Source organism: Microcebus murinus, chromosome 4 (genome assembly GCF_040939455.1).
Source record: "Microcebus murinus isolate Inina chromosome 4, M.murinus_Inina_mat1.0, whole genome shotgun sequence".
Classification (NCBI taxonomy): Eukaryota; Metazoa; Chordata; class Mammalia; order Primates; family Cheirogaleidae; genus Microcebus; species Microcebus murinus.
Genome location: NC_134107.1, coordinates 29,966,224 through 29,992,093, shown reverse-complemented (window position 1 = coordinate 29,992,093; position 25,870 = coordinate 29,966,224). Strand labels below are relative to the sequence as shown.

At 44.5% G+C, this 25,870-nt stretch overlaps 1 protein-coding gene across 1 annotated transcript in view; it reads left to right on the top strand.

Moving 5' to 3' along the window:
* The window catches only part of LDLRAD3 (low density lipoprotein receptor class A domain containing 3), a 234,275-nt gene that overhangs the window by 107,640 nt on the left and 100,765 nt on the right, over positions 1-25,870 (top strand). The window contains exons 3-4 of the mRNA XM_012738753.3: positions 3,561-3,686; positions 18,143-18,277. Coding sequence (XP_012594207.1) covers positions 3,561-3,686; positions 18,143-18,277 — 261 coding nt within the window. The remainder of the gene's footprint in view (positions 1-3,560; positions 3,687-18,142; positions 18,278-25,870) is intronic.

Genomic DNA, 25,870 nt, shown 5'->3' with positions numbered 1-25,870 from the left:
CCTGAGGCAGGGATATGTCGGATGGGCTTGAGGAGTCCTGGGTGGCCAGAGCTTGATGAGTGGGACCCCATGGAATTGGAGAGCCCCGTAATGCCATGGCGGGGACTCCAGGCTTTACTGGAAGGGGATGAGAAGGCAGCGATGTTCTGAGTGGCGGTGTGATGAGGAAATGCTCTCAGCTTAGATGTCAGCCATGACAGGCAGGCATTCTTTCTTCTCTGATCCCTCAAATGGTGACCAGAGCGAGGCAGGCTGAGCAAGGACTGGACTGTGGGTTAGAAGCTTGAACGTGGCTGGAAGGACACAATAGCCTGACCGCTGCCCTCTGCAAAGTCTGCTTGCAAGGTTGGCCCTTGGCTGGCATCTGGGCGCTTGGATTCTAGGGAGGCACCACTACCCTAACTGATAGGAGCGGCTCACTGTGCCTAAACTGGTTGTGCAAACGGTGTGCTTCATCCTGCATTTCCCCTGGGAGTCTGGAAATTCGGTGCACCGGCAATGCCTGCCTGACCAGCCCCTGATGAAAGCCCTGGGCGCTGAGTCTCTAGTGAGCTTCCCAGGTAGACGACTTTCGACACATATTGTCACAACTTGTTGCTGGGGGAATTAGGCCTGACCCGTGTGACTCCACTGGAAGAGGACTCTGGGACGCTTATGCCTGGTGTCATTCAGACTTCACCTCGTGTGCCTTGTCTCTCGCTGATTTTGCTTTGTAGCCTTTTGCTGTAATGAATCGACTGCATGCTGAGTCCTGTGAATTCTCCTAGTGAGTCGCTGAACCCCAGTGGCCTTGGGGACCCCTGGCACAACACCGTACAATGATTTATAATGATGAGCTTGTAGTTCTTAAATGTTCTGGGAATTATTTCTTACAATTGCATGTGAATCTACAACGATCCCAAATAAAAAGTTTAATTAAAAAAAAAACCCTGCTTCTAGTCCCTTTCGGCGGACATAGCTAGGAAATATATATAGACACATTAACCCATGCAGATACACAAACCAGTAGTTATTTTTTTGTCTTTCTCTCTATCCTGTTTGTCTAATTTTTTAAAACCTTGAGTTCATACTGCTGCCCTCAATTCCAATCCAGAGCCTCAGGGTTCATTTTAGCCTTCCCACTTTCCTTACTTGCATCTTCTTTCTCTGACAGTGAGAAATCTTGCTCTTATTATTTATAATATATTTACTTATTTATTCAACCTTAGTACACATAAAAGATGGTTTCAGAATTATAACTTATAGCCCCATGAGAAACACCTACAATTAGAGTATAGTATTTGTGCACAGTTCTTTTTTCTTTAGCCTTATGGGATCCAGTCAAAATGTTTTCCAGAGTTACTTAGGCTGGTTCTTTTCTTCCCCGCCCCCTTCCATGTGGTGGTTTTATTCATTCATAATACAGTTATGTTCATTTGTTATTGTTTATATTTCATTTTGAGTTTCCCCCATATGTGATTGATTTTAATCATTTATTTTGGGGGCATATGAAATATTACCATGGTTCTAAGAGAGACACTTCTCTGAGTATATTCATATAAGTATACACTGAGATAGATAGGTACACTGGGTATATCAGTACAAATTGATACACTCAGAGAGGTGTGCACCCTTCTCATCCTTGTTTATTTGCGCTGTTCTTAGTTCCTTATTTTTTCCATTCGTGTTCCACCCTCCTGTTGGTAACTAATCTCTTTAGTTTCTGGTGTATCCTCCTGTATTTCTTGTGCACAGATAAGCCCATACATATATCTTTTCTTATATCACCTTCTTTTACTATAGTGAGGGCAAAGTACTATGGATTGTTTTTTGCATTTTGCTTTTTTCACTTAACAGTATTTCTTGGAAATCACATTGGTTTATAGAGATCTTCTATAATGAACTTTTTAAACATTGGTAATCAGAAAAAAATTTCTGGCATCCCAAGGATCAGTTTTAAAATTCTATAAACCTAGTGGTGGTAATGACGATAATGATGATGGTATATAGTATAGGCATTACTATCAATTGAGCAACTGCTGTATACCATGCTCAGTGTTTTATAGAGATTATCTCATTGAATCCTCACTAGAGCCCCATGAAGTAGATACACTTCCAATTTTCTGATGAAGAAACTAAAGTTCAGCAATATTTAGAAACTTGCCCAAAGTCATAAAAAATAGGGCCAGAATATGAACCCTGGACTGTCCTGAGTTTGTGCTTTGAGAAGAGCACATCAGCACCATGACAGATGTTGCAGGTTGAAACAAAGCCATGCGGGATTTTAAAACCTGGCATGTCCCAGGCCTTAAAACCCCCGTTGACTGTGAATTGGCTGCTGCCAAAGTGAGCACGTTACAGATGGCAGGAACATCGGGGTGATTGACTGCCTGTTTGTTCCAAAGAAATGGCCCTTCCTTCTTGGCCTCTGAGACAGGAGACGAGTGGGGTATTAGGTAGGGCCTGCTACCTGGGATGTAGCAATAGATCCCATCTTGCAGCTCCTGATCGCACGCCAGGGCGCTAGTGCCATTAACAGGAAAGTACATTACCCCACAGGGCTGTTTGGTTTAGCAGGATACTCAATCAAGCCCGAGTTACAGCAGTTTCTGCTAAAACTGTTTGTACAGCAGGAGTGGAAGAAGAATTTCTTTGGAGCAGGAGTCTGGCTTCTGTTGTGAATAGCGACAGCCTTTGGCAGAGAGGTGGTGCTCTTGAGTAGCTTGAAATCAGGGCTTCGGTAGTCCGAGTGCCCCAGGCCTCTACCCAGCACACGACCTTCTAGCAGCGTGACCTTGGGCAAGTCACTTCACCTTTCAAAGTGCATCTATGAAGTGATGATAAGAACCACCTTGTAGGCAGCCTCTGCCTAGCACATACCGAAATTCCAGACTCCTAGAAGGAAAGCAGGGGATCAGCGTAAACAGCATTGTTCGTATAAACAATTTAGGCACAGTGAGCTATTCTTAACAGTTAGGGTCGTAGTAACTCTCCCAAAATCCAAGTTCCCAGGCTCAAGCCAAACAGGAGCCACCCCTGCAAGCAGACCTTTGTAAAGAGAGCAGTTTCAGGTCTTTTATAGTAATTCATTCTACACACCATCCTATTGGGTGGTCGCTGGGTTGATTAAATGCAATAATCCAAGCAAAGCACTTGGCACATTACGTAGTGCAGTGAGCACTCACTGAATGTCGACTACAGTTGCTTTGACATCCAGGGAATGAATTTTGATTGGTTCGTCTGCACCTTCATTGATCTCATCATCCATCTACTCACCCATCCTCTGTTCATTCCTTTGTTCATGGTTGATTGGCACCTGCTGTCGTGCAGTGGCTGTGCTAGTCTCTTGGGGACTTTTGAAGCAGCAGGATTAGCCAGTTCCTCCCTAGAGGATGGTGCATGTGGGGGTCCGATCTGGCTGCGTATTCGAGGTGGGTGGTGGTGGTAAGAAACCTTTGGGGCCTTCAAGGCAAATAAATCTAAAAGGACTCATTTTCACATTCAGAGTGAGTGGGATGAGTGTGCGGTGATCTGGGAACTTACCTTCCTGACATCTTGCTATTTGTCTTTTCCTCCTGCAGCCAAAGCTAAATCGAAATGCGGCCCGACATTCTTCCCCTGCGCCAGCGGCATCCACTGCATCATCGGTCGCTTCCGATGCAATGGGTTTGAGGACTGTCCCGACGGCAGCGACGAGGAGAACTGCAGTAAGTGCCAACCACCCAGATGCTGCTGTCCCTTGTTCTCGCCAGCCAGCCAAGCTTGTCCAGATTGGCGACTCTCATCTCTGTCCTTCCCAAACCCAGAGGCTCTGTTTCTCTGTCACCCAGATTCTGTTCTTTCCCACTTCTTTCTTGTGAAAATCTGCAAATGCTCAGCTGCCATTTACTGGGGACTCCGCTAAGAGCCCTGGTCCCGAGGCAGACTTTATTTCTAGTTCTGACAACAGCTCTGAAAATGCAGGTGTGTTATCCCCTGCCAACAGAGAAGGGAGTTCAAGTTAGAGAGGTAAATGGACTCATCCGGGATCACGTAGCTTGTAAGTGGCAGAGCATTCCTAGCTTCATTCCTACTCTCTTCTGATCGACTCTGACTCAATACCATGTTTATGTGCTTGCTTAGTTTCCTTCTTACTTTGAGCTCTTTTTAAAAAAGTGTTTATATTAATATATAATATATAATATATACATATTATAAGAATATATTCTTAGAAAAAAGGTCCATGTAATATAGATGAAGTCTTATTTGTGACTGCCTTGATTTGTTTTACCTGCTGCGTACCATCCCATAGTATCAGAGTATACGCACACTCACACACACACACTCTCATGTCCATTCTTTCCCACCTGGACTCTTAGCAGTCTTGCTGTTGAGCTTAACTACTCCTTGGCCTGGGTGCAGACTCTTTCTTTCCAGCATCCCTGTTTCCACAGGGACTTCACATACAGCAGCCTCAGCCACCTTCAAGTGTCTCTTCCCTGCTTTAATACTGTTCCAGCTCTCCCAGCAAGTTGCTTTGTTTTGTAGCTGGTCACTCTGATCACTGTTTCTTCTTCATTCCTTTCCCCTCAATGTTTAGATGACTTGAGCTTTTGTAACTATCATCAGCTCTGATCAAACTTACACATTCATTTTCTGTGCATAGAAAATGAATGTGTAAGTTTGAAAGTGAATGTGTAAGTTGATGTGTGTGTGTGTGTGTATATATATATATATATATATATATTTATAGACATTATTTTTAGAGTAGTTTTAGGTACAGAGCAAAACGGAAAGGAAAGTACAGAGATTCCCCCATGTCCCTCCAGCCCCCATAATGGGGGAAGGCACAGTCTCTTCCCCCATTATCAACATTCCCCACCAGAGGGGTACATTTCTTACAGCTTATGAACCTGTACTGACACACATTGTCACTCGAAGTCTGTCGTTTACATTAAGGTTCGCTCTTGGTATTGAACATTCTGTGGGTTTTGACAAGTGTGTAGTGACATGTATCCACCACTAGAGCATCATACAGAGTGGTTTCTCTGCCCTAAACATTTTCTTGTTGTAAGATTAGTAGAATGGCTACGACGCACCTTAGCAGAGAGGATGCCTGTCACCAACAGGATAGGGGCCTGACCGATAGGAATGACTGCAGCCAGGGAGTCTGGGCTGGATTTGTGTTCTGCCCTAATGAAGCCTGAGCCGGACGTGCTCCCTGCTCTCCTTACGTAGTGGTTCCTTGTCTCTGCACAGGGGGTGCTGAGAGCCTGCTTCCCAGGGTTATTGTGAGAATTAGATGAAATAATATCTGAAAAGTCGTTAGTGTAGTGGCTGGCAGAGAGTAATTGATTTTAAAAACAAGTGGTTTAAAACAACACTGTGAGTGATTAAAAAGAAGACCATATTTACTAAGATGTTTGCCTTTGGCTTTGGATCTGCAAGGATATAACTTTGTTTATATTTCATTTAGTCCTTTAGTATATGTGTACTAGCTTGATCTCAGCTACCTACTGTCCATGGGGATCTTATCATCTAAGGGAGAAATTTTATTTACACACACACATATATATACACACACACATGCATACGAGAGAATAATCCAACGATAATAAAAAGCAATGGAACGAATACATTATGGTATGTACATTCTAAATATGCCATCCTGCATATTCCCTGTCGTAAAGACCCTGTGTGATTTAAATGTTTGGATATTGGTCTTTAATTTTCTTTTTTTTTTTTTTTTTTGAGACAGAGTCTCACTTTGTTGCCTAGGCTAGAGTGAGTGCCGTGGCATCAGCCTAGCTCACAGCAACCTCAGACTCCTGGGCTCAAGCGATCCTTCTGCCTCAGCCTCCCAAGTAGCTGGGACTACAGGCATGCGCCACCATGCCCGGCTAATTTTTTCTATATATATTAGTTGGCCAATTAGTTTCTTTCTATTTATAGTAGAGACGGGGTCTCGCTCTTGCTCAGGCTGGTTTTGAACTCCCGACCTCGAGCAATCCGCCCGCCTCGGCCTCCCAGAGAGCTAGGATTACAGGCGTGAGCCACCGCGCCCGGCCTGGTCTTTAATTTTCTAAATGACTAAATTAAATCCATTCCAAATTATGTCAATAAGGATTAAGCCAACATTTTCCTCTGGTTTGTCTACCATTTAAAACAGTGATTCTGAAGCCAAGTATTGGTGGTACTTTCCTTAGTCCCAGCTAATCAGGAGGCTAGACAGAAAATTGCTTGAGCTCAGAAGTTCAAGGCCAGCCTGGGCAACATAGCGAGACCCTGTTTCTAAAACAATAAATAAATAAATGAAATTTTAAAAACAGTTTTATAAATAGTGGTTCTATTTTGAAAACTAGTAAATAAAATGAAGAATCAAACATTTATCCTTCCTTTCCTATATGAATTGTACTTTAGTGTAATCAAATAGCTGAATTAGAAACATTCTTTTCTTAATTGAAGAATATCAGCTAATAGAAGAACGGGAGAATTGGAGTATCTTTGTTTTATAAATACCCTAATGAAGAATAGGTCTAGGTAATGATCATCAATGGCTGCTAAAACCATTAGGTAAAAAATTGATGGGGATCTTTATAATGGATGGATTAGGCTGAAAACGTCTAAAGCCAGTAGTCAATCTTTTCACAGACAGCTTCAAATCAATATTGTATCACTTCCAGTGGAATGAAGAAATCTTGCCACTCTACAGGTTTCTTTATAGAATAGTTGTCTTATATAGTATATCTATGTACATTAGCAACCCCATTGATGTTTTAATTTTTGCTTTAAATATTCATATATATTTTAAAGGATCCCAGAGGAGAAGAATGTTCTATTACTCAGATATTTACCATGTTGGTTGCTCTTTCTTCACTCCTATTGTTGCAAGTCTCCCATCATTTCCCTTTTGTCTGAAGAACTTCCTTTAGCAATTCTTTCAAGGAAGGTCTGCTGGCAATAAATTATCTTAGCTTTCCTTCATCTGAAAATGTCTATTTCACCATCGTTCCTGAAGGATATTTTTACTGTGTATAGAATTCTGGGTTGATAGTTCTTTCCTCTAAGCTCTTTAAATATGCCACTTCCTTCTGGCTTCTATGATTTCTGAAGAGAAATTTGCAGCCATTCAAATTGTTTCCTCATAGATTATGCATCATTTTCCTTTAGCTGCTTTGAAGTGTTTTTTTTTTTCTTTCTTTCTTTCTTTAGTTTTAAGCATTTAGATCTCAGTGTGCTTGGGTGGGGATTTCTTTGAGTTTATCCTTTTTAGGATTCCTGGAGCTATTTGAATTTGTAGGTTTTTGTCTTTTGCCATACTTAATACATTTCCAGCTATTGTTTCTTCAAATATTTTTAAAGTACTGCACTCTTTTCCCTTTCCTTATGGGATTCGAATGACAACAATGTTAGATTTTTGTTGTTGTTGTTGTCCCACAGGTTCCTGAGGCTCTGTTCATTTTTAATCATGCCTCTTTTCTTTTTATTGCTCAGATGGGACAGTTTATTAATTTATCATCAAGTTTCCTTACTCTTTCCTCTGTCACTTCTAATCACTTTTAAGCCCATCACTGTTTCGTTTTGTTTTAATTTCAGTTACTGTATCTTTCAGTCCTAAAATGTTCTTTTGGTTTTTTTTTGTATCTTCTGTTTCTTTGCTGAGACTTTCTGTTTTTCCATTTGTTTCAAGAGTATTTATAATTACTTGTTAGAGTATTTGTGTAATAGCTGTTTTAAAATCCTTGTCACATAATTCCAACATCTATGTCATCTTGGTGTTGGTATCTGTTGACTGTCTTAACCCATGGGAGTTGAGATTTTCCTGGTTCTTCATTTGCAGGTAGTTTCAGATTATATTCTGGATATTTTGATTATTGTGGATGACACTCTGGGTCTTATTTAAATCCTGGGGAGAATGCTTGTATTTTTGTTTTAGTAGGCAAATTTCCCAGTTGGGTCAGCCCACAGGCTTCTGCCAGCCGGCTGTGGGCTGTGTTTGCAGTCATTTTCAGACTGTTTTTGCGGTGCTGTTTGGATCAGTCCTGCATATGCATCTCCCAGTGGTGAATCTGTGAGTTCAGTTCACAACGTCTTTGATGTGTTGATGAGGACCAGGTCCCTGCATGTGCAGCTGCAGGTCACCCCAGGAGTTCATAAACAACCTTATGGGGTGGCTTTCTGAAGCTTCTCTCTCCTGTCAATCTCTCTGGTTCTTTCTAGTTTTCCAGGGCTCCAAGAGGGGAAAAAAATGGGTAAACTCCCCACCATTTTGGTGGTAGTTCAAATTTTGGTCTTTTTCCCCATTTGACCTGCTCCAAATTACTTTTCACAATCTAACAATAGCTGTTGCATGCATTCCATGCAGGTTTTTAAAGCTGCATTCAGTGGGAGAGCCAGAGTGAGGGGGGACTACTGCATTTTGATCCAGAACAGGAATTTCCCATAAGCCAGTTTCAGCAGCACAAAAAGAGAGAGACAGTCTTCTGACGTGATACAAAAGAAACACACATCACCACTATGAGATAGGTCCACCCAAAACATCGTACCTGAATCTGACTGAGCCTCTGAGTCTAACCATTAGTTTGTAAGAAATCCAGGGACAGAGGAACATGTTAATGACCCCACAAAGAGGCAAACTGCCAGATCCAGACTGTGGGAAATTCTTCAGGACCCAGTTCTATCCATAAATAAATTCCAAGAAAAAAAATAGAGGAAAAGGGAGCCTATAGATTGAAAGAGACTAAGGGACAAATTAACCAAATGTAATGTGTGGACCTTGTTTGAATTCTGATCCAAACAAATTGTTTAAAAAAAAATTGAGATAATTGGAGAAATTTGAATTATGGTTTGATACTTGATATTAAGGTATTGTTAATTTTTAATGTATAAGAATGGGGCCAGGCGTGGTGGCTCACGCCTGTAATCCTAGCACTCTGGGAGGCCAAGGCGGGTGGATTGCTCAAGGTCGGGAGTTCAAAACCAGCCTGAGCGAGACCCCGTCTCTACTATAAAAATAGGAAAAAATTAATTGGCCAACTAATATATATATATATATATATATATATATATATATATATATATATATAAAAATTAGCCGGGTATGGTGGCGCATGCCTGTAGTCCCAGCTACTCGGGAGGCTGAGGCAGGAGGATCGCTTGAGCCCAGGACTTTGAGGTTGCTGTGAGCTAGGCTGATGCCATGGCACTCACTCTAGTCTAGGCAAGAAAGCGAGACTCTGTCTCAAAAAAAAAAAAAAAAAAAAGAATGGCATTATGTTTATTTCTAAAGATTCCTATCTTTTAGAAATATACACTGTAGTATATAAAGATGAGATTATGTGAAATCTGGGGAGGGAGTTGGTGGATGAAACAATTGTCAGTGAGTTGATAATTGCTAAAGCCGGGTGATCAGTGCGTGAGGTTCATTAAACCAGTCTCTATTTTTGTATATGTTTGAAATTTTCCATAATGAAATGGTAAAAAAAAAAAAAAAAGAAATTCATAGGAGTCAAAGAAGTTAGTCTGTTGAGTGAAGTCTTGAGTTTAACAAAAATAACTAGACAGTCATATTTTTCAAGAACTTTGGTCTATGGACAAGTGTTCTTCCAGTTTGGGCATTTATTTTGCATATAGGAGTGAGAATAAACAAGAAACCAGTATTTTCTTTCGGAGCCCCACAGTGCTGGGATTTTGCCCTTTCCCTTTTCTTCCCTTGTGCTCACACGTTCTTGGCTGAAGGTGGAAACCCCGGGTTGGCGGGCAGCGCTGCTCTCACCCCAGTCCTCATTCAGTGAGGACGGGGACTGCAGCCAAGAACTGAGAAGGCAGAGCGTCTGGGGGACCACGACAGAAAATTGATTCCAGCTGAGGATCTTCTGCTACAGCTTTTAGCGTAGCTGTGCCCAGAGAAACCACCGTGTCCTGGGCCGTGTCTCTCCCCTGATGACGGATTCTTGCCTGAGTGCTAAGCACAGCTGAAGTGTTAAGCTGTGTTTTTTTCTCAGCAGAGCCCCGCGGCGCTGGCCTATTTCTATAGCTCTATTCACGCCAGTCCAGATGAGAGTCTACGTTTCCTCTTTGCTCCGCAGCCGATCCATCAGTCGTAGCCACAGCAGCTGGGCCTTTTATTGGATGGAGCGGGTGAGCTTGGAGTTGCAACAGGAAAATTTTTCCTCCTGGTGCTCCAAAGCTACATCACTGAGGTCTCCTTGAAGACTCCTGCGTGACTTGCTTCCTTAAGAAACGCTCCTGGTTTGCCAGGGCTTGGCCCGGGTCGTCCTCCTGCATGTTCCAGTACCTTCCTGAGCCTTTCTCAAACCCATGCCACCTAATCAGAAGAGGCCTGCCCGTGAAAAATGATTCCTCTCCTCCCCAGTCTTCCACTCTGTCTCCATCCCCTCCTTCATTCTTCTCCTCAACACTTGGTACCACTTTTTATTTCTGTCTTCCCTGCTGCACTGTGACAGCCATGAGGTGGTGTAGTTGCGTGACTCACGTCGACCTTAGCATGCAACAAATACACATTGAACCAGTCATACTCGTCACGCTTTGTCTTAGTGACATGTTGACTTGCCTGTCTCCCCTACTGGAATGTAAGCTCTGTAAGAACACGGACTGGGTTTTTATTTTTATCCCCGACCTTATAGAGTGCTTTATTCAAAGGAAATAGTTGAATAAATGAATCAAGTAACTAATCAAAGGGTTCAATGAGGAAAACAGGCAGACCCCCGGGCACTCAGGATATATTCTTAATATATGATATCTTGATCCTCAGTGTTTTCAGATCTATCTAGAGCGTTTATTTAGGCCTCACCTTGTTCAGTAACACTGGCTCCTACATTCTTTCAAATTCTCATCTTTTTTTTTTTTTTTTTTTGGAGACAGAGTCTTACTCTCGTTGCTACGGCTAGAGTGCCATGGTGTCAGCCTAGCTCACAGCAACCTCAAACTCCTGGGCTCAAGTGATCTTCCTGCCTCAGCCTCCCGAGTAGCTGGGATTACAAGCATGCGCCACCATGCCTGGCTAATTTTTTCTATGTATTTTTAGTTGGCCAGTTAATTTCTTTCTATTTTTAGTAGAGACAAGGTCTCACTATTGCTCAGGTTGGTCTTGAACTCCTGAGCTCAAACGATCTGCCCGCCTCGGCCTCCCAGAGTGCTAGGATTACAGGCATGAGCCACCGCGCCTGGCCTAGATTCTCATCCTCTTTCCACAATCTCTATACCAGGCACCGTGCAAGATGCTGCAGGGGATACAGAGATGGGTCAGACACAGACCCTGGCATCCTTGAGATTATACTCAAGCGAGGGTGACAAAAATACTCATATGCAAATATTTATAATGTGAAGTTGACATTTGGGAGTGCCATAGAGACAGTGATGGGGAGATGATTCCCTCTAAGGCCCATCAGCAGGGGATGTTGGAGGAGACGGGCCTGGGAGGATGGGTGCGTTTAAAGATTGGTAATACAGTCTCGTGGGGTGTTTCAGGCCGAGGGGGCTGGCAGAGGCTGGGAGCTGTGCACACTGCCCAGGGCACGTGAACCACTTAGCAGACAGTTACTGAGCACTTACTGTGTATAGGGGACGCTGCTGTGTGCTTCACATGGATGATCTCATAGTAGGTAGGTGGTATTATTACCTCCTTTTTTAGAAGGAAACATAGACTTGCCCGTAGTCATGGACTTAAAATAGCAAAGTTAGACTATCGACCCAGGCAGTATACATCCAGAGTCTGAACTTTTAACCATTGTATGGTTATGTGTATGGTCATATACATTGTATGTATATGAATATGTATCCCAAATAATAATCATTATAAACACACACTGAGCACCTACTATAGGCCACATGCTATTTTCTGGGCTTTGCATGCCTTCTATTATCTAATTTTCACAAAATCTTATGACGTAGGCACTATTTTTATCCCCACTTTACAGATAGGGATGAGAGAAGTTAGATAATTTTCCCAGCATCCTGTAGCCAGTGAATGGTGGAGCTGAAATTTGAGCCCAGGTGGAATTTCACACCCTCACTCCTAACCACGACAGCAAAAATGTATGCTCAGAATCTTAGGCTGAGGCAGATCCTGACAACTTAAGATGAAAGGTTGTATTTTATACTCAACGAAGAACAGTTGATGCTGAGCTTTTGCGGGTTGGAGAGAGAGAGAGAGGTCACTCGTGGCTGGAACCTGGGAGGCTGGGACACGGTGGCACGTTTACTAGAAGTGGGCCCACAGGAGGAGAGAGAGGTTCGGGAGCAGAGGGCAGGGCGTCAGGTTCAGATGTGCAGAGTTTGAGGTGGGGGAACGTTCAGGCAGAGGAACCCACGGGGCATCAGGAGAAAGATGTTTATTGTCGGGGGGCAGGTTCGGGGAGCCATCCACAGAAAGGTGGCGGTTGAAGCAGTGATATTGGACTTTGTTCCCTGGAAAAGGGAGGCTTAGGTATTGGACAGGAGGTAGCCATGCCCAGGAAGGCTTTATTTACTAAGGAAGAAGAAACAGACTGCCATTAACAGTGGATCTTGGTTCTGCCAGTGGCCCTATGCAGACTCTAATGGGGTTTTGAAAATTAAAATCCTCTGAGTCTTTAGAGGCTGGGGAAAAGGCAAGCAGGATTGAGGAAGCTTTGCCTCTTGCTTGCTTGCCCAGAGAGGCAGCTCTTTCCTCTGCTGCAGCCACGGAAGAGGTTCCAGCTTCAGAACGTGGCTGTGCATGGGCCATGTTCTGTTTGGTGGCTGTGGAAGGAAGGGCTGCCGAGGCTGGGACCTGGTACATAGCCTTGGTGCTGGCGCGGCCCGGAGGCCCTACTGAGCAGACCGCAGGAGGAATGTAGGAGCTTGCGGCTGGCCACAGACCAGCTAGGGTTGAGAACGAGCATTTTCCAAGCCACAAAGCGAGCAGGGCTTGCTGCGGGGACGGATTATTTGCAGGGAGAACGCGCTCAGTGGTCTCCGGTTTCTTGGGGTCAGGCACCCCCCCTATCCTGGAGGAGAGGAAGTCTCGGTGCAGCCCCGTCTCCCCCAATTGCCTGGTTCCCAGGGACACCAGGGCTGGGAAGACAGGACCCCCACAGAGGCCGTGAGGTTAGGTGGCAACCTCCGCAGGACGGAGGGGCAGATGGGAATCCTGGGTGCTGGCTGGCGACAAGGGCTTTCTCATTTACGTGTTTTGTCAAGACCCTTTGAGGTGGGAGAGGGGCCAACTTCACAGGCTTCAGATGAATTAAAGGGGACATTTCCTAAGTCCTGCTGGAGGCAGATTGCTTCATTTCCTGCCTTGAAGCCGATTAGTTGCTTTTGGGCGACCACAGTGGTCCCCTGGTCCTCTCCTCTGGGTGTGGCCGAAGTAAACGCCGCCAGTTTAATTGACCACTAAGCAGCAGCTCCCGCAGCCCCCGTCCCCCTCTCTTCCCTCAGTGTCTGTCGTGGGTTGGGACACGTAGCTTCAGAACGCCGTCTTTCTTGTGGTAATAACGACCAAGGCGCTTTGGAGCCTACAATTCAGTTTTTGAAGTCGACTCTGCAGACAATTTTCCCCACCCCTAGTGAAATAAATACTGTGAAATACAATGTTCCTCTCCCTAGCTGAGAAACATAATCCGTTTTTCAGTGACTGGTAAGCCTTAGCAAGGACAAATAAAACATAACCATTTGGAGCACATTACATTCTGTTAAAAGACACCGAAACATAACATCCTGAAGTACAAAGTGTTTCCTGGTCAGTTTACCAGCTGTTCATTGAGCATTTACTGTTTGCGGGGTCCTGAGCCAGGTTCTGGGGGACCACAGAAACCCCCAAGCCCTGTCCGCTGGAGTCCCACGCCCGGCCACGCTGAGATCTGGCTGAGGCAAGCGAAGCGCTGCGGAGGCCCTGGAAGAAACGCAGTGAAACTCGAGCTGCCTGGGGTCTTTGGAGAGATACGGCACTGGGGTTAAATGAATCTGCTAATAACACAACAGTTTTGCCTTTAAGCACCATCACTGACAGAAATCTCTGAGATGTACTGCGTCTCGGCTTCATCTGTGTTTGTCTTTTTTGGTGATAGCACAGAGGCATTCTTAGGAACATTAATTTTTAGGTTGGGCTATAATACAGGGTAGCCTTTGGCGCTCCTCTTTAGAACTTTCTTGTCTCTTTTTAAACTATCCTAGGCTGCTATGCTTTTGCAATTTCGGGGGTTGCTTTTTAGAGCTTTTCTGTCCCTTTCTAGAGTTGCCAACTTTTATTTCTGGCTGCCAGTTTGGCTGCAGGGTGGCAAGCAGCATGCCCTCTCTCTTCAATTTTTTTTTGCCCTGGGGAACTGGAATACAAAGTTTGTTGGAATTTACATAAATGGAGAATCGATAGACCCCGAGGGGGGTGATGGCTTGGAGGCAGCTTCCTTGGGGAAGCCCAGGCACTTTGGAGGCCTGAACACTGCACTGTGTGTGTTGATGGTTAGGAGGCCTCTCTTCCTGGCTTGCTGCTGGGTTTGGGTATGTTCCTTTACCCTCTCCTGCCTCTGTTTCTCAGCCCCACACAGGGTGGGGGACGTGCCACTGTGTTTTTGGAGGAGTCACTGATAAGCAGGGGTCTTCAGTGTGGCTGTTTGCAGGTGTGCATCTGTGCCTTCTGAGCAATTAAGTGTGAACGATATTACAACAGGTGTTTGTGGACCAGAGAGAGTTTTGTGATGGGAGAATAAAACACAAGGAAAGTGAGTGCTCGCTGAAACATTTCTACAAGACTGGATTCTTGAAAATTCGTTTTAGTGAAGTGTTTCAAACATACTGAAAAGTAAAAGTAAAATAAGTGAACACCTGTATTGCCCAACACCCTGTTTCAAAAAACATATTAGCATATTTCCTTATTTGCTTCAGATTTTTAAAATCATAAAATGTCACCAAATATAATTAGAAGTCTTGCATATACCCCTCTTGGATCCTACCCCTTTCTCAACTCCAGATGCAGCCACTATCCTGAAATTAGGGTTGTTTGTTCCCATGCAAGTTTTTATTCTTTCAGTGTATATTTTTGTAGCCCTCAGAGATAAGTAGCATTCTTTTGCATAGATAACTTCATGTAAATAGTACTTGGCTTTTCTCGCTCGCTATTGTATTCATGAGATTTATTCATCTTGACACCAGTTCATTCATTTTTCACTACTGAACAGCAGTGAGTGACACACTCACTCAAAATTGGCCCGTGGGCCAAATTTGTCCTATTACCAGCTTTTGCACATAAAGTTTTATTGGAATGCAGCATGCCCTGCATTTACAAATTGTCTGTGACTGCTTTGAGCTACAGCGGCTGAGCTGAGTCTTTACAACCGAGACAAAGACCAAATGGCTACCAAACCCTAAAATAGTTATTGTCTGGCCCTTTACAGAAACAGCTAGCCAATCCTGGCTGTAGAATATTTCATTGTACCAATACAACACATTGTATCTATTCTTCTTATAGGTAAACACTTAGACCATTTCAATTTTTTTTATTTTGCAAATAGTGGCTTCAGTAATCGGTTTTTGTTTGTTCAAGAGTCTCTCTAGAGTATATAGCTGAAAGTGGAATTACTGGGCTGTAAGCTATGTGCACCCTAGACATGACTGGCTAAATTGACCCTCAAGGTGGATCTACCAATGTTCATTCCCACTTATAGTTTATGATATTTTCTCTCCCTCTGCATCCTTGCCAATAATCTGGTATTTTAAGACCTTAGGTTTGGCAAGTCTGATGTATGTAAGTGGCACTTCATTTCCGGTGACAATACTCATTTTTTAAAAGTTTTTAGCCATTTGCTATCCCTCTTATGTGAATTGCCTAATTACATCCTTTGTCCAGTTTTGTATTGAGTTGTCTCTTTCTTTTTGATTTATGAGAGTTCTTTACATATTCTGGCTATTACTCCTTTTCATTAGATGCATTAAAACCAGTATGTGACTTGGTTTTCAAACATGCACGTGTGCACACACACACACACACACACACACACACGACTTTTTTTCCTAGAGAAAGTTTATGAGGTTGAAAGGATCCAAGACTGAAGAAAAAGTAGGTAGATGACAGCAAGGATGATTCAGCACAGTTCTCCCCACCAGCACATTTATATAAGCTTATGACCGCCCCATCTTGGAGCAATTAGAATGCCTTTCCGAGGCTGTCCATTGGAGTGATTGTTACTGACACTTTGGCTGCGTAGACGTGACCAACAAAGTCCCAGGGAAGTTGAAGGCCACCATGGTGGGTTGTGATGGGCACAAGGGTTTAGAAGGCTGCCTTGGACAAAAACCAAATGCAATTTGTGGTTTGGGGTTTCCCCGTTTTGGGTTTGGCTGAAGTCAGACCTCGGTTTCAGCTTGATCAAGTTGAGCCATTCTCTGGCCCACAGCGATTTCCATAATGCAAGCTTCCATTTTCAGGCCAGACTACTTTTGTTTGACTTCCCATTGGTCCATCATCCTCAAAACTGAGAATACTGGCTTCCTCCATCCTTCTACCTTCTCTGACCTTTCACATCAAACTTTCTGAGTGGAATAATTAAAAAAAAAAAAAAAAGAATCATCTGCAGTCCCTGTGGTTTCTGTAGCCCTGTGAAGTTTACCAAGTCCTTGCAGCCATGATCTCTGTGTATTAACAATAGCTCAATGAAGCGTGCAGAGAAGATAGATTGCGACTGCCATCTCGCAGTTGAGGGCTGCAGAGAGACACTGGAGGTGGCGTGCCCCTGGTCCCCAAGCAGCATAGCAATCTTCTGTGCTGGGCCTGGCGTCTGCCCTGCTGCTGTTCCCACCACGTGCAGTACAGGTGCATGCTCGGGTCATCGCCCTGGAAGCAGAATGACTCCTCTTCCTCCCCACTGTCATTGTTCCTTGCAGGAGGGCCACAGTCTGCAGGACCAAGACACACATAACTAGGGGGACAAGCATAACATTCCCCAAATCTATGCTGCATGCCAGACTTAGTACTGAACATCTCATGGATCTCATTTGATGCTCCGATTAATGCTGTAAGTAGCAAGATCAGCTTCCTGGGCAGGCAGCTGGTGCGGTCAGATAGGGCCAGTATTTAGCTTAGGAGAGCAGCATGCTTGGTTTTATGCTCTGCTCTTGCCGTCTTGAATTTTTTTTTTTTTTTTTTTTGCCATCTTGAATTTTTAAATGGTTTTGGAATAGTGGAGCCCACATTTTCAGTTTGCACTGGACCTCGCAAATTACATAGCCAGGGCTGTGCACAGATAAAGCAAGCAAGACTCAGAGAGGTGAACTAATTTGCCCAAGATTACTCAGTTAATAAGTAGCAGAGCTGGGATTGGCGTATTTTCTACTTGGCTGATTCATTTATTGAAAATAGAGCCCTGGAATGAACCTTGTTTGAATTGTAAGGGAAATTGTACTGTAGAAATACACACAATTGCAAGGGAAATTGTACTGTAGAAATACAGATTTTCTGTAGTTTTGCTTGTGTGTTCAGTAGTTTTGGGTTGGCCTTGCACTGGCCAGTTGCCACCCTTTTCCTCGGAGAGGAGAGCCCGGATTTGTCATCTCTTTTGACGTCTCTAAAAGTACCCAGAACAGGGAACCTTCTGGAAGAGCTACCCAGGAAATGGTCACTGACCAACTGGGTTAATGGCCTTTTTAGATTGCAAAGAAGAAATCGAGACTTCTGAATTCACCTTTAGTGAGTCATAAAGAATAAGTGAGGAATTAAAAGGCTGGTCTGTAGTTAGGAGACCAGAAGGCTCCTTCATAGCTCTTGGATCAGATCATGTCATTACTTCCTCAGGGGCAAGGGTCACAGGTCCCCAACTCAGCTACTCCTCTGGCTGTGCTTTTCTCTGTGTGTCTCCTAGGCTGCCAACCGTTCGCTCTTGCCTCCTCTAGGAGACGTCCGTGAGATTCAGGTTTTGCCCCAGACCTGTCGCCTTCATGCTGGCCGACCTAGGGGTTGACCATTCAGGGTGAGCCACTGACCTCTGGCCGTGTTGGTGTGCTTACAGGGCCCCCGCACGGTGGCTTTGGAGAAGGAGCCTTCAGAATGAGGCAGAGTGAGTCTCATCCTGTCCAGCTTTGGCTGGGCAGTCTCCCGAGATGGGCTTTGAGTCTGCCGTCTCAGAAGATGAGCCCCCTGCTTCCTGAGCAGGACACGACTCAAGAGGACCTGCTGGCCTCCCTGGTGACCTACTCTGTTTTCCCTTCACAGCAGCAAACCCTCTGCTATGCTCCACCGCCCGCTACCACTGCAAGAATGGCCTCTGCATCGACAAGAGCTTCATCTGCGATGGGCAAAATAACTGTCAAGATAACAGTGACGAGGAAAGCTGTGAGAGTTCTCAAGGTAGGAGCTTCTCGTGCTGCAAAAAGATAATTGCAACACAGCACCACAGTAACTGAAAACACTGAAAGGAAGAAAGCAATACCCACACCCACCTCCAAACACAGCAGCTATGTTAGTTTTTTGCACTTGGCCTTGCAGCCCTTATATGGGTAGGTACATGTGTTTACATGGTTTTAAGTATAACGCGCCTACCATTTTGGATTGTGTACTGTTCAAGTATTAAATATCTATATGTTTTCTCTTCAAAATTGTAACGTGCCCCAGCTGCATTACGTACTGTCTTATTGATCTGCTGTGTTTTTCTACGTCGTTGCATTGTTGGGACAATGCCCAGGACGTTTCTTTCCATTGAATTACTTCGTTAGGATTCATTCTGCAGAGTGGGTTGGGGCTACACCTCACTGTGCAGCTGTTTGATTTTTTTTTTTTTTTAGTTTACACTGCTTCTAGCATTATCTATGCCTGGCAGTTTTACTGTAATATCACAGACATTTACTGCTGTTCTGTTTTTTCCATTTTTGCTAATTTAGTAGTCATAGAATGACAGCCTCCCAAAATGGTTTAATTTGCATTTCTGTGATTATGAACAGAGTTAACATTTTCCCCTCGTGTTTGTTTACTACGTTGTTTTCTGTTCTGTGAGTCGCCTGCTCGTATCAGGGCTCTTGATTTTGGAGCTATTTAGTGGGAATACAGTGGAAAGATGAGCTTTGTTAGGGAACTCAGGAAGGACACAAAAAGCTGACATTTCTTTACTTATTGACTCTTTCAGTAAGCGTGCATTTCTTCAATGATTAGAAAGAAATATGAAGATTTAGAAATGCACGTCTATTTTAAGGCATCCTAAAAAGTATATATTTCTAATGTTATAAACAGGTATCATCTGTATATAATCTATACTTTTCTCACTTAATATTATATTGCTGTGACTCACCCATATTATTGCTTGTTGGTAGAATTCATTTGCTTTAACTGTTACTCAATATTCCACTGTATGGAATGTGTAGATGTATTCTACTATTTAAAGATTTAGTAAAACCGTAAAAATAAAAAGCAAGAGAATGATGGTTACCTGGTTAACTCATATGTTGGGAGGTAGGATAGTTGGAGAAGTCTCATGTAGGTAGATGCAGGTTATTTTTAAGGTCCTCGCTTTTACTCTGGAGGGTGTTTATGATGTTATTAAAAAGGAATGAATGAATGAACAAATGAGTCGTACATACACCCCAGGTGAGAGTGGGCCACAAACCAAGGATTGTGGTCAATCTAAATCTGTATGCCTGAGGTCTGTAGAAAACAAAAGATAAAAGGTGTATCAGGATAGACTTTGCCAAGAGTTCGTGCAGAGAAGTCCCTCCAGTGTCTTGGCTGGAATTAGCCTCTGCTTGTCTTTGCCTGGAAAAATCCCCTCCTTGGGTCATCTCTTCACAAGTGATTCTCAAAGCATTACCCTCAGCATCACATGGGAACTCTCTGGAAATGCAGATGCTCGGGCCCCACTCCAGACCGGCTGAATCAGCCAACGAGGGTGGGCCCAGCCATCTGGGTTCTGTATCATAAGCCCCCCGGCCATTCACATGCTCATTAAAGTCTGAGATCCTCTGTTCTACACTAACCTCCCAGAGTTTTTAAATCTTGCAATTTGCCTGGGAATTTCTAAACTTCTCACTGAAGGGAAGGTCTTGTTAGCCTTTACACAAAGTCAAGTTTTTATAAACCGGCCAGGCACGGTGGCTCACGCCTATAATCCTAGCACTCTGGGAGGCCGAGGTGGGCGGATTGCTCGAGGTCAGGAGTTTGAAACCAGCCTGAGCAAGAGCGAGACCCCGTCTCTACTATAAATAGAAAGAAATTAATTGGTCAACTAAAATATATATAGAAAAAATTAGCTGGGCATGGTGGCACATGCCTGTAGTCCCAGCTACTCGGGAGGCTGAGGCAGGAGGATCGCTTGAGCCCAGGAGTTTGAGGTTGCTGTGAGCTAGGCTGACGCCATGGCACTCATTCTAGCCTGGGCGACAAAGCAAGACTCTGTCTCCAAAAAAAAAAAAAGTTTTTATAAACCAAACATCCCAGTGTAGAGCCAAAGAAATATACCAAATGGGAACAACAATTGCAGAGTCAATAAATGTTAGCATAAGTAGGAGGCATGGGGGGAAATTTTCTCTAAATATTGTTTCTTACATAGTTTCTTATGTGTTTATGAGTTCTAGACTCACTCATGGTGCTCTGAGATGTTTAGCAAAAGGACTCCCAAGTCCAGGACTTGGAGGTTAGAGATGCTGATGGTTTGGGCCACACCGTCTCTCTGCCTTTCCCTTGCCTATCCCAGTATTTTGCTTACGCAGATTTTCTCTTGCCCTTAAGGAGAACAGCTAGAGCCTCCGTAGGCTGTTTGAAGTTCGTATTTCTAACGTCTGCGCCTTTCTTTCTCTCCATATTCTACTCTCATAAATATGAGGTTTTTGGAAAAAGTCAGTGGTGGACACATACGTACGGAGCCCAGCTCGACAGATGCCTTCCTTGGAATCTCATTTTTGTGCCTCCAGATAAAAAATAAGAAAATAAGCTATATGCATGTGATCCCAGAAAACAAGTTCCATCAGGCAGCTGGTAACATCTGTCAGTTACTGTGGGTATAACAGCCACCCAACGAGGGCACCCATTGTCAAATGCTTGGCTGTTAGCTACTAAGAACAGGAAATGTACCCATTTTGCTTCTCGAATCCCACCGGACATACCTAGTAGCATAGTGTTCTGCACATAGTGGATTTGGTAAGTGTTGAAGGCCAGAACAGATTTCTTTGTAAGGTGTTATCATTACCCTGCGTTTAATTTGCACCCTACATGGTATTGCACCATCTAGCTTTTTAAGCTATTTGAGTTCAAATATCCACAACCTATTAAAAAAAGAATGATAAGTATTATTGTTGTTGTTTAGATAACATAGAAGGTTCTCTCAATGGGAGTCTGCCTGCAACGAGCATGAGATGGGAGACACAGATCTACTGTTCCCTTGGCCAGTCTGCAGTTCTGCGTCCCTCACCTCGGTGCTCTGGGTGTGATTCTGCTGTCTACGGGTGTGCTTTTCTCATGTCGTGTAATCTCCTCCGTATACACTGACTACCTGCTGATTTTGATGCTTGAACAAAGGAACGTCAGTGCACCAGTGCTGTGGGAAGACTGACCTGCGCTGGGCTTTGGGGAGAGGAGATCCGTGCAGGTGTCTTCCTGAGGAATCTCAGAGACATCTTGACTAGACAAAATATTGCCTTATGCCACGTAGGATTTGACGCACTGTCATCTTAATAGTCGCGAATGTTTATCAGGCCTTATAATGCACCAAGTACTCTGCTAAGCACCTCTGAACATGCGCTCATGTCATCAAAGTATGTCCTGTTGGCTTCTCCTGGGCTTCTAGCCCTTGAAAAGTGCATCTTTGTTCTCAGTTGATGGAGGAAAAGAAAATTATATTTTATAGTATTTTTCTTGAGGGAGTGGAGAAAACTGGCCCCAAGACTGGAAATGGTGGTGCTTTGAAATACCCCTCATTTGAATAGGGTTTGAACAAGTGGTTTCTCCACTGTAGGGGAACCAGCTTTGTGTGAGCCTCTCCTCCCTTTCTCTCTTGTCCGGGATTTAGTTCCACTCGTTGTCCTTGGCCTTGACAACCAACAGCATGCTCCGTGAGGGATTTGAATCTCATCTTTGTGCCTTCCCTACCCAAATGACAGCCCCTTAGGAAATAAGCTATATATGCACGTGATCCCAGAAAACAAGTCCCGCCAGGCAGCTGGTAACACCTGTCACGGCAAGAATGGGCCGTGAAAGTGCAGTCAATAAAGCGCCTTTGTATTCCATGTGGGATGTATGAGAGACCAGAGAACGCAGTGGTAGAATCAAATTTTAATTGGGGCTTCATTGATTGGAAACATAACCTGTTTACAAGATAATCCCAAAAGTAATAGCTCTGGAGCAGCCTGTCTGTGCCTTTTCTGTTGCTTAGGAACTTTCTCGGGAAAGGGCTCATCTGAGAGGTGCCCTGAGCAGGTGCTGTCATGCACGTGTTGGGGGTGACCAGCACTCAGGTGGCCTTACGAATGTTCACTCAATGAGGCAGCAGTGTCCAGTGATCCCTACCTACTGGGATTCGTGCCCTGGTATTGTAACAGAGGGGATGGCCTGGGGAAAATGGCAAAAAATATTTTCTGTCTCTTTAAAACATCCTCCACTGCTTTCTGAGAACTAAACTCTGCATCCCTGCCTCAGGTGAGTGGTTGGGAGGGGCAGGGTAAGTCTTTGGTTTATTTGTGCAACAGGAGATGGCCCAGCCGTAAAGGGAGGTCCTGGGCTGAGGTCACGAGATTGTCTTCAGCTGAGATGGATGATCAGAATCATCAAATGTAGTTGAACTGTAATTGCCTGAAGCTGAGAACCCATCCTTTAAAAGCTCTGTGTTTCTGCAAATGTTCAGGAAATTTGGGTTTTGAGATGAGAAAGTCTACCATTTTTCCTACTCTGCCAGTGAAGTAATAAAATGTCTTTCCTTCCTCCTGAAACCACTTGTCCTCGTTCTTCTGATTTGGCCTCCTGGACAAGTGCTGAGTTTTCAGTAACAGTATAAACCCATCTCTTTGAATGTCATCTAGACCTTGTGACTTACTTTTTTTGTGTGTAGCAAAATGCACATAACCTAAAATTTATTATCGTAACTGCTTTTAAGTTCACTACTGAACTTCCGTTCACTACTGAACGGTTCAGTAGTGTTAAGTACATTCACATTGTCGTGCAACCCATCTCCAAACCCTTTTCATTTTGCAAGTCTGAAACTGTAATATCTCCGTGTTCTCCCTCCCTGCAGTCCTTGGCAATCACCATTCTACTTCTGTCTCCAGTAATGTGATAACTCTGGGTGCCTCACATGAGTGGAATCATACAGTATCTTTTTGTGACTGGCTTATTTCACATATTAGAGTAATGTCCTCAAGGTCCATCCATGTTGTTGCATGTCTTGGAATTGCCTTTTTTTTAAAGAACTGAACAATATTCCATTGTATGGATAGACCGCATTTTGCTTATCCATTCACCCATCAGTGGACACTTGTGTTGTATCCACCTCTTAGGTATTGTGAATAATGCTGCAGTGACATAAGTATACAAATAATGACTCACTTTTAACAAAGAAAATATATCAAAAGTGGTGGATGTCAGTTCCAAAGTTAGGTTAAAAAGGACTCCATATCCGTCTTGCTTACCCTCTCTGGCTGGGTCTCCCGGACGCTGCCATGTTGTGGGGTGCCCTGTGCAGGGGCCCATGTGGCCGGGAACTGAAGGAGGCTCCGACCAAAAGCCAGTGGGGAGCAGAGTCTCCCCAGTAGCTACGTGAGTGAGACTGGCAGTAGATCCTCCCGTGGTCACACCATGAGATATCTGCAGCCCCAGCCAGCAGCTCGACTGTAGTCTTGTAAGAGACCCTGAACCAGGGCTAAGCCACTCCTGGATTCCTGATCCGCAGATAAACTGTGAAACAATAAGCGATTGATATTTTAAGCCTCTAAGTTTGGGGTGATGTGTCCTGCAGCGTTAGATAACTAACACACTGAATGCCTCCCAAGTGGGCGCCACTTCTAAATGCTCTAGTCACTGAGAGCTTAGGTAACTCAGGTCGTGGTGACTGGTCAAACCTTGGGAAGATCACACAGGCGTTTGTAAAAATGACAAACATTTGGAGCACTGACTAGATGTCAGGCACCATTAGAAGCATTCTTCACCATTATAATAAGCATTCTTGCATTTTCCTATTCAGTTCTTTTTTCTTTTTTTTTCTCAAAGCTAGCCCCAGATGGATTCCTATGCAGTTCTTACAAATTCCGTCTGAGAGTAGGTTTTCTTATCACCCTCATTTTCTAGATGAAGATACTGAGGAACACAGAGGTGGTTCCTTGGCCAAGTCCACAGAGCGAGCAGGTGGTGGGTCCAGGATGGAAACGCAGGTTGTTGGACAGACGTACAAACTCAAATTCCTCATCATCCCATGGCACCGCCTGTTTGGTGGCACTAAGCTGGGTCCAGGAGTCCAGGCGGTCAGTGCAACTCTTGGTCCTGCAAGCTCATGGGGCAGGCTGAGTAGAAAGACCGGCACGTTTTCCCTCCCTTTGTACTCAGAGTTCCCCTTTCAGTAAAAAAGAATGATGTGCCTGTCCACACTTTCCCGCCCCGTGAGGGACGCTGGGAAGTTAAGCTCCTCTCGAGAAGCCACTGATGCCAGGAGAGTTAATTAAGTGTTTCGGCAATTGGGTTGCAGTTTCTTTATCTTGCTTGCTGTATCCTGGTGATAAGGCCCGAGGAGAATTTGAAAAGCTGGCTGTGAGGTTTGGCACCTCACTAGACGCTAACAGTGACAGCTTTGTCCTGTGTCCTCTACAGAATGTGTGTGTGTGTGTGCGTGTGTGAGAGAGGGAACGTACTCGTGAGAGCGTGTGCATCCCTCGAGTTGGCATTTCTGTCCGTGGGGAGGAGATAGGTAGGGCATGGGGCGCCCTGTGCTGTGTGCAGGGCTGCAGAAGTGGTCTCGGCCCCTTGTTGAACTTGAATTGTGTTCCTCCCCCACCAAAATCGGTATGTTGACATCCTAAATCCCAGTTCCTCAGAGTGCAACATCACTTGGAAATAGGGTTCTTGCAGGTGTGACTCGTTAAGGTGAAGTCATACTAGAGTAGGGTAGGCCTCTAATCGAATATGACTGGTGTCTTATACAAAGGGAAATTTGGACGCAGACATGCACCCAGAGAGAACACCAGGTGAACGAACACGAAGGCACAATTGGGCTGAGGCATCTGCAGGGTGGAGACTGGCAAAGGTTGCCAGCAAAGCGCCAGGAGCCAGGAGAGAGCAGGGAACAGATTCTCCCCCGCGGCCCTCAGAAGGAACCAACCCTGCCCATACTTTGGACTTCTGGCTTCCAGAACTGTGAAACACACATTTCTAGGACTTAAGCCACCCAGTCTGTGGTACTTTGCTACAGTAGTCCTAGCACCAAGACGGTCCCCGAGAAGTCACACGCAAGCCAGGCACCCACATGTGCTAACTGCCAGAGCAGAAATGTGGCCAAGTGGACACGAACCGGCCGACAAAGTACATCGAGGCTCCAAGGGATTCGTGGAAGGGCTGGACACCTTGTGGGAACTGGAAAGGTCGGGAAAGAACCTGTGTCTTGCAGGGACAGCTGTGGGCCTGGCTGCCATGTGGACCATCTCCCTGCCTGTATGTCAAGTTCGTTCTGTACTGGGTGCATAGGACTCATCAGCTGTGTCTCCACTACAGCCCTGGAACTGGAGTCAGTAGAGTCAGAACCCTCCACGTTCCCTCAAAGCCATGGTCAAGACCATCAGCACCTTGAACAGGTACACTTTGCCCTCTAGTCCTAATTCTGGAGTTAGCCAGTGGCCAACCTTGATTTATTGCTGGAGCCTGGGCTTACCATGAATGCATGTATAGCTATGGGAAGAAGGAATTAGGAGCAGTGACTGCTTCTTGCCCTACCCCCTCAGTAAATACCTGATAGCTGGGGGGCCCAATGGGGAAGGTCCTTAT